Source organism: Phaethon aethereus (genome assembly GCF_964289735.1).
Source record: "Phaethon aethereus genome assembly, chromosome: 3".
Classification (NCBI taxonomy): domain Eukaryota; kingdom Metazoa; phylum Chordata; class Aves; order Phaethontiformes; family Phaethontidae; genus Phaethon; species Phaethon aethereus.
In genome coordinates this window covers 37,348,694-37,358,072 of record NC_138576.1, presented here as the reverse complement: position 1 = coordinate 37,358,072, position 9,379 = coordinate 37,348,694, and the positions used below count along the sequence as shown (strand labels likewise).

General features: G+C 40.0%; 1 protein-coding gene across 1 annotated transcript in view; it reads right to left on the bottom strand.

Moving 5' to 3' along the window:
* Positions 1-5,693: 5,693 nt before the first annotated feature.
* Positions 5,694-9,379, bottom strand: part of MEI4 (meiotic double-stranded break formation protein 4) — a gene marked incomplete at both ends in the record, with an annotated part of 81,880 nt that continues 78,194 nt past the window's right edge. The window contains one exon of the mRNA XM_081998507.1: positions 5,694-5,945. Within this exon, the coding sequence (XP_081854633.1) occupies positions 5,694-5,945 (252 nt within the window). The remainder of the gene's footprint in view (positions 5,946-9,379) is intronic.

Genomic DNA, 9,379 nt, shown 5'->3' with positions numbered 1-9,379 from the left:
GCAAGAGCTACAAGAGGTTCTCTATGTAAATATTGTGCTTTTAATACCTTTACTCAGAAGTCACTGCTCTCTTACCTCGCAGACAAGGAGCACTGCAGCGTTCCCTTGCAGTCAGGAGTTTTGGAGAATGCCCTGCACTTCTGCAGTGTAAAACAAGTTATGATTAGGGCTTTCCCCCTCTGAGAGTAAATGTTGTTTTGGTCCACTTAGTTGTCCCTGCAGGCCAGACAGGCTCACGGGTTGTAGGACTAATAAAAGAAGCAGAAGCTGTAAGCTTTTTTTTGGTTTGATGAAACAATCATTCTGAGTCCTCTGTTCCTGTACAAGCAAGAGACCTAAAGACTGAATTCCCTTGTCTAGATCAATAAAATATGAACATATATTAATCACCCCCAAACCTGTATCTTTTTAAAAGAAGCTAAGATGAACTGAATTTCAGATTAAATAATTTTATACAAATCTGATGTTAATCCTGAAATTACAAAGCTAGATCTCTTGGAAATGCAAAGATAAACTTAATTACATTACTGATGACTTTCGAAGTGATTTACATCATGGTATTTCACAGATGGCTTTCAATCAAATTAAGGATTTACAAAGGTTGAAACTTTTAGTGACAGCAGACACAGACAAGGCTGACGAACCTGATGACTCCTTTGCCTCAGTCTTCAACAAGAAGGTCTCTTAGGCCTTTCTGATTAGTGAAAGTGTTCAAGGAGACAAACTACTAGGAGTAGCTGAAGATCAAATTAACGTTTTTCTTTATGAGATTTCAGTCCATATATGCCCATGGGATCAGGTGGTCTACATTCATGGGTGCTGACAGATTTGGTCAGTGTCCTCGCAAAGCAAGGATAGGATGTTAAAAGGTGGAGAGGTTAAAAGATGGAGATGTTAAAAACCACATGGGTAAAAATCTCATGTGATGTTCAAGCTCACAGCGTAGTGATTAATGGGTTGTACTCTACCTGGATGCCTGTCACAAGTGGAGTATCACAGGGAGCTATCCTGGGATGTGTCCTGTTTAACATCTTTATCAGTGACCTGGAGGAGGTCATGGAGTGCACCTTTATCAAATTTGCAGATGACACCAAACTGGGAGTCCCAGTTGATGCACTTGAGGGCAGAGCTGTCATTAGAGGGACCAACGCTGGCTGGAAGAATGGGCTGACAGAGACCATGAAATTCAGGAAGGACAAGCGCAAAGTGTCCCACCTGGGAAGGAAGAGCCCTTCACAGTGATACAGGCAGGGAGTGCCTGGCTGGGGAGCAGCTCTGCAGCCAAAGCCCTTGGGGGCCCTGGTGGGCAGCGAGCTGACCATGACTCTGCAGTGGCCCTGGCAGCAATAAGGGCCAACAGCATCCTGGGCTGCGTCAGCAGGAGCACAGACCAAAGGACGGGATTACACCCCTCTACTCAGCACTTGTTATTTTGGGCTCCCAGTAAAAAGATGTTGATAAACTGAAGCATGTTCAGTGAAGGGTCACCACGATGGTTGAGGTTGGAGCAGGTGCGCTGTGAGGTGCGTTAGGTAAGGGAGCTGGGCTTGTTCAGCCTGGGAAAGAGATGGTTTTGGAGGGACCTAACAGCAGCCTCTAGGGCCTACGGGGAAGGTATCAAGGGGACAGATCCAAGCTCTGGGTGGTGGGAAGACTAAAGACACCAAGCATAAAATGAAACAACAGAGCTTCAGACTCTATATAACGAAAAAAATTTTCACCATGAAGACAGTCAAGCAGAAGAGCAGGTTATCAAGAGAAGCTGTGCAAGTCTCTGTCCTTGAAGAATACATGACTGAATACTGAACCAGCAACAGAAAACTTGGTTTGACTCCACAGCTAAACTTTTTTTGAGCAGGAGGTTGGACTGGAGACCTTGAGGTCCCCTCCAAACCGAATTCTCCTACGATTGTGTGAAGGTCAGATGAATGTTGTGCCACAGTAAACTATAGTGTTACTCTGTATCAGCTAGTAATGCACAGATAACTGGAAGAAAAAAATGAAGATTATTACAGGACTAAAATAAGGTACAATTTCATCTCCACTATTACCAACATACACAAGCAATAACTACCTCAAAAAAAAATCAGTAAATCACAAACAGATTATAAAAAGATTCCAAATTAAGTTAAAAAAAAAATCCTGAGGCAGTTCACTTCAAAGTCCCACCCATTGCTGTCATTCGTAGGCATGTAAAATTCTTTAGTGAATTGAACAGTCAATGGAGTAGCACTACAATAAAAATTTATTTTCCTTGTCTCATAATTTTTCTACTCGCATGAAGAGACAGTCTGCCATAAAATTCTTTTTCAAACAGATGGAGACACAGGTACAAAACACAGTCACCGGGGAAGCTAAGAATGTGGCAGAGTAACAAATTACAAAATCATAAACTGCTATTAGGCTACTAATTAATAAGCACTGCTAATTAAACCATATGTGTCTGTGTGTGTGTGTGTGTATGAATATATCTATATATAAAGCCTGAACAATTTGCATTTGCGGAACATTAGCATTTTGCCAAATTCTAAAGTACATATATTTACAAAAAGGAAATCAGCAAGACAAAAGAAATATCCTTGAACCTTGTTAATCCTAAAACTGTAAGGGTAACTCAGGTGAAACCCTCCAGAGAGCGATGACAGGTCAGACCAAGTTCTATTTTTAGTGTTTCCTATTCTCTAGGTCTACGACATGTGATGCTCAGCACATGGGACTTTGAGATTGTTCTTTTGAGACATTTAATAGTCTCCACTCAGCAAAGACCATAGGTACTTTCTCTGGATTTGGGATTCCTCTCTGGAGGCCAGATATGTAAAAGTTTGATGTCGACATACCTATTTAGTAAGTACTTTCAGACTTAGTTAAAATCCAAGCTGCAGGAAGGTTTCTTCCAAGTAGATTGCAAACCCTCATCTTTAACAGCTAACTCCAGGGACTGGCTCAGTCATCCCATTTTATTTCAAAACTAAAGGCAGAGATGTTTACTCAAGTTAGATCTAACAGTCATTGGGCAGGAGCAGAAACTGATAGAACATGGACTTAAACCTAGGATTTCCTACTCCTAAAAAGATTAGATATCACACAGGTGGGATTTAGTTCTCACATTAAGACACCTAAATGCACGTTCATGTCGGTAAGCTACCCGACTAAGCTCATGCTATCATCACTGCTTGATTCAGTTGCCTTAGCAGCTGCATTTAGTGACAGTGCCACTAAAGACGGGCCAGGCTATCAGAGGCATCTACATAAAGACAGAAAATGTGACATGGGACTTACAGAAGATCTGCAATCCTTTGGGGTAGCAGCTGGAGACCCCAAAACATTAGGGAACTTTTTAAATGTTTCATAGCTTAGACGTCCCAGCCACATGGAGACATCTAAACGCACATGTCTACCTTTGTGCATCTTCATCTTGATGCGAGTCCCACTTTGGTGAAAAATCTCTTCAAGAAACACGAAGAAAACAATCTGTCTAATAACTACTCTGGTTGCAGAGGTTATTGCTCCCACCAAAGCTGAGATTTGCTCATTAATGTGGTTCAACTGCACTATTTAATTTTGCACTGAAACAGATAAGGAGAGCTTGGGTGACCAGTTAATAGCACTTTCGCAGAGGCTACTGTGTGTCTAAATTGCTTCAGTGGCATTACAAGGGGAACTCTCACTCTGCCCGAACACTTTCAAAGCTGCATAACAAACTGTTTCAAATCCTTGTCAGATAGTAAATGCCATGTAGTTATTGCATCTCTGGACACAAAATCCCCTCTCTCCATTATGTTGTGAAAGAGATTTCAAAAATCATATCTCAAGGCAGCAGTTACTTCAAAACTTATCAAGGAAGCATGTATTTCCCAAAATATCCATTGCTCTTCCAGTGGCCTAGAGAGCTTGATGGTGAGAAAACGCCACAATCTGCAAAGAAGAAAGTATGTGTCCCTTTGTGTCTGAGTTGCTTTACTAATAACAAAAATATTTTTTGCCAATAGATCAGCAAATATGCAGTGGTGTGCAATCTAGTGCTGAAACTGTTCTTCGGAACAGCAGTCTTGAAACAATACATGTTTTGCTATTATACAGATTCCAGTATCCTCCTGTGTTTTGTGTCATTTCTTTACAAGACACTTTTGAATGAAGCTTTATTAAAAAATGAAAATGAAAATTGTTACATCAGTTAGATACCAATTCTTTTTGTTTATTCCTTTCCTTGCTCTTTTTGTAATCATGTTTTCAGTGCTGTGGAAGGAGGTGGAAGATCTGATCCTCTCCCTTAATGAAGCAAACAAACAAACAATCAATCAATCAAAGTAAAGCAGTAACAATAAGGGCACAGTAGTTCCTGAGTGGCTACTAAACTTAGATACTTATTTAATTTTATTTTCTTTAATTTAGCTAAACTTATCTGATTTTCTAATGCGAGTATTCAGGAACACTTGTTTTGCAAATCAAACATTTCCATTAAAAGAAAGTTTGCTACAAGAAAGCAGTAAACAAATGTTACCATACGACATACCAAATACAAAGTTTAAGAAACAGAACAGTGGCCAGTGTCTAAACAAGTATAAGAATCACTCTTTGGGGAGTCAATCCAATGTCAAAGTAATTTGTTTTGTAAATATTAATATATTTTACATATATAGAAAACAAAGGTTTAGTATCTGAAATAAATGCATTCAAATTAACTAGATAAATTATTTACAGTATTAAAAGAAGTGTTTTTTCAGATAATATTTCTGACATAAAAATTGATCTGATGAAACAAGTGCAAGGGGAAGGATAAGGACTAATTCTAAAAATGTTTTATATTTACAGTGAATATGCACTACTAGAAGACATAACAAAACTAAATGTTGTTCATTTCTTAGGAAAAAATGTCGTTCATTGTAATAGTTACCTGCTAAATTTATCAACTACTGGATCATTTAAGGTATTGTTGAACTCATATTTTAAACACCTTTTACGTTTAAGATGATTTCTGTTAAAATATGTTACTTTAATTATTACTATGAGTATAATTATGCCACACAGAAATGAAAATTTAAAAATTGGATACAAATATACAAAGGGGATTTTATCAATATTCATTAGTTTTGAACAGAAAGGTTTAAAGTAATCATTAGAGGAGTTAAATTTATTCAGATTAAATATTTAGAGATCATTAGTCAACTCAGAGTAAATTAGGCCTCCTGTGCCTACACTTGTGCACACACAAGTAAAGCCAAGCAGTAGTGAATTTGTAGTGCTAAGTTACCAAGTTTAAAAATAAACATTTTTATTTCTGCCAACCAGCCATTCTCTTCAAAGCACACAGAAGCTACACAACTGTTAAAAGACAGGCATTAGTTTCATAAGTTTGAAGCTCTACACATGTTATGTCTTGACTTTAAAATTCATAGTGCTTATTTGAAGCATCACCTGAAACAACTTTGTTGCCTGTTTTTTTTCACTGTGTACACAAATACCAACATATTGTTTTCCATTATAAGAAACAGCATTTATTCAAAATGGCACCTGGATTATTACATTTTTTCTATATTTAAAATTGGAAATAAACTGCATTATCTCTGAAACTGCTGTATAGCATAGTAGTTTAAAGTAAATGTTTTCCAATAACGACACTTTTCCTGCCTGGCTGAAAAATTTTCCAATGTAATCCCACAACAAATGCACTGTTAACAAGTAGACTGCTTGTTTTAATCAATTTGTATTTGAGCTGAGTTCAAAAGAACACTCACTCTCCATAAATATAAAGAAAACAAAGGGAATTCATCTGAGAGATGAAGAATAATTTGATCAAGGTCCTTCAGAAATCTGATTTTTTCTTCTCCATCATAGTCTGAGCTTGAAATGTTACTTTCTTCTGTCTCATTTTGAAGAAGTTGTTCCAGAATCATGCACAAAGGAAAAATATTCTCATACTGTGTAATGTCATACATGGCCTGGATCTGGGAATAAAGAAAAATCAATACATAAGTACACTGTGAAAATGTTTCTGCAGCCCACCATCTCAGATGACAGTTGAAGGAATAATGTCAACATCTGCAGTAGTATTTATTTAATCAGAATGGCTATATGCTCAGTATGATTACTTCTAAGAAATGTTTTCCTTTTTGCGATAACATCCAAACAACTAACTCTCCATCATACTACTAAATGAAAAGTCAACATAACCTTGTATTCATGAGTCAAACAGGGTTTTCCTCTACCTAATTATAGTCAGGCTATGACATACAAGATAAACAACAATAGCAGCTTGCTTTGTTTTTGGCATATAATTAGAATTGGTAGTTTTTTGTGTTCTGAGAAATAAAATAACAAGAATAATTTTTTTCACTCTATACTAAATCACCTATCCAAATGACACCTCTAGAAAGCAAATAAAAAGTCCAAATTCTCAATATCAATGGAAAATACACAAGCCAGTACTAAGTATCTGAGTCTGTTACAAAGTATAAGAGACAGTTTGTCAAATAAGCTCACTGACCAAACTACAAATTCATTAAAAGCCTTAGACCTTTAACAGCTTTATCTAATATAAATGTACCTGTCCTGTATTTGGAAACTGCAATTTCAAACTGAAGCTTTTAGAATCTCTGCCGTACATAGGGAGTAACTGGTAAGATAAAAACTTAAAGCTTGGGGAGTTGTCTCTCTGGAATGAAATTCTTTCTCCTCCTTAACAGCAAAATCTACCAATAATATGAGATGACCTTGTTCTGAAAAAGGCTGCCATTACAGTAGGCACATGATCAGAACTGAAAGGTAAAACCATAGCTGCTAGAAAATTAATTGTATATTTCAGTAAATGGACCAATAGCTGTAGTGAGCCTAAACAACTGTTTAGGCCTGCGGTACAAGGCCAGATGGGTCTAGGCTTCAACATGGGTCTATGAATCATTATCAAATCATTCTACCCACCCTAAACCACACACTGCTAGACTTTCCAAAGTATGAAATTTATTACATAATAGTTGTTTTCTCAAACAATGTAAGTTATTTTTGATTCCACTAGCATCTAACAAAAAGACAGCACTTTACCTTCCTCGGGCAAGGCTGCTGCCATCTAACTCTGCAGTAGATGGTGGCTCAGGGATTGCTCACTTTGTTTTTCTGAGCTAGTACTTCTTAAACCTAAAATCTGTATTGGAGGTCCCTAGGGTAGTATCTTTCAGGTAACCTCCCACCTCAGGGACAATACTAAGACTGGTGATATTTATTTTGCTTATTTCTAAGTTGATACAATAACGGGTATTAATGATTTCCCGATTTTTTAGGGAATAGATGATTCTGCTCTTAAGACTTTCAGTGTAGGATTCATCTAACCAAACACAGACATCAACAAGCTGAGATATTTATTCTTGGTTCCTGTTATAGTCAACAGAGGAAGCCAGGAGTGGGACCCAGTTGCTTGAATGTAGGTATCTATTGCTATTTTGGATGTCCAAGGGTATACAAGGCATGTGCATGAGTAAAGCTTTACAGAAGAGTCAGCAGCTGTAAGCCAGGAGTACCGCCTTACGGCATCCAGTGTGGTATTAGATGTCTGAGCTTTGACAACTGAGTCTTTGAAGATGTAAATCATCCCATTCTAAACTAGATCCTCAGATACACCATGTCCTGAATTTCTTTACAGTGATAAAGTATGATTGTGCACAGAAAAATTACTACGTAGAAACAGGTAGCAAGGAGGACCCTGGGAACTACCAACCCGTTAGCCTCACCTCTGTGCCTGGGAAGATTATGGAACAGGTCCTCCCAGAAGCTATGCTAAGGCACATGGAGGACAGGCAGGTGATTCGAGACAGCCAGCATGGCTTCAGCAAGGGCAAGTCCTGCCTGACCAACCTGGTGGCCTTCTATGATGGAGTGACCACGTCAGTGGGCAAGGGAAGAGCTACGCATGTTGTCTATCTGGACTTGTGTAAAGCCTTTGACATGGTCCCCCACAACAGCTTTCTCTATAAATCGGACAGATATGGATTTGATGGGCAGACTGTTGGGTGGATGAGGAATTGATTGGATGGTTGCACACAGAGGGTAGTGGTCAATGGCTCAATGTCCAGATGGAGATCAGTGACGAGCAGTGTCCCTTGGGGTCCATACTGTGACCAGTACTCATTAATATCTTCATCAATGACACAGACAGTGGGATCGAGTGCACCCCCAGCAAGTTTGCAGCCGACAAGCTGAGTGGTGTGGCTGACATGTCTGAGGGACAGGATGCCATCCAGAGGGACCTGGACAAGCTCAAGGAATGGGCCTGTGTGAACCTCATGAGGTTCAACAAGGCCAAGCGCAGGCTCCTGCACCTGGGTCAGGGCAACCTGCGGTATCAAGACAGGCTGGGGGATGAAGGGATTGAGAGCAGCCCTGCTGAGAAGGACTTAGGGATGGTGGTGGATGAAAAGCTGGACATGAGCCGGCAATGTGCGCTTAGCATCCCAGAAGGCTAACTGTAACCTGGGCTGCATCCAAAGAACAGTGGCCAAGAGGTTGAGGGAGGTGATTCTGCCCCTCTACTCTGCTCTGATGAGACCCCACATGGGGTCCTGCATCCAGCTCTGGACCCCTGAGCACAGGAGAGACATGGACCTGTTGGAGCGGGTCCAGAGGAAGGCCACAAAAATGATCAGCCTCTCCTATGAGGACAGGCTGAGAGAGTTGGGGTTGTTCAGCCTGGAGAAGAGAAGGCTCCAGGGAGACCTTCTTACAGCCTTCAAGTACTTAAAAGGGTGCTTATAAGAAAGATGGCAACAGACTTTTCAGCAGGGCCTGAAGTGACAGGACAAGGGGCAACAGTTTTATACTAAAAGAGGGTAGATTTAGACTAGATATAAGTGTTGCATGCCGGTCATAGACCAGAGTGAGGTTTTGTTCGTATTCTGAGGAACAGAATTAAGATTCAAAACGGAGTCAAGCATCAGGTAACTTTATTTGCACAACAACAGGTTTGCAAATGCAAGAGAAAGAGAAAAGAAAGGAAAAAAAGAAAGAATTAGTTGCAATAGCTACCACCATGGAGCTGCGGTGTCCTCACAGTCCGATTCAGCAGAAGAACATTAGCCTGTTTCCCCCCTGTCGCCAAACACCTGTCCATTTTCTTGCAATTCAGTCCGTAAGATTCTCTCTCGGTCAACTAAACAAAAAAGTCCTGTGCAACACGTCTTTTACACTTCGACAAAGAGAGGAGGGGCGGGGGGGGAGAGAGAGAGAGACAAAGCGGGGGAGGGCGGCAGCAAAGAAGATATCACCACCCATGGATCCAGCAGCATCCCGGTGGTCCTCTTAACGTTCCTTGGTAGTGGGGGTCCCCCTTTTCGCTTCTGGTGGTGTCATTTTTATACAGTCAGAGTCCCACAATCTCCATCTGATCCCAAGA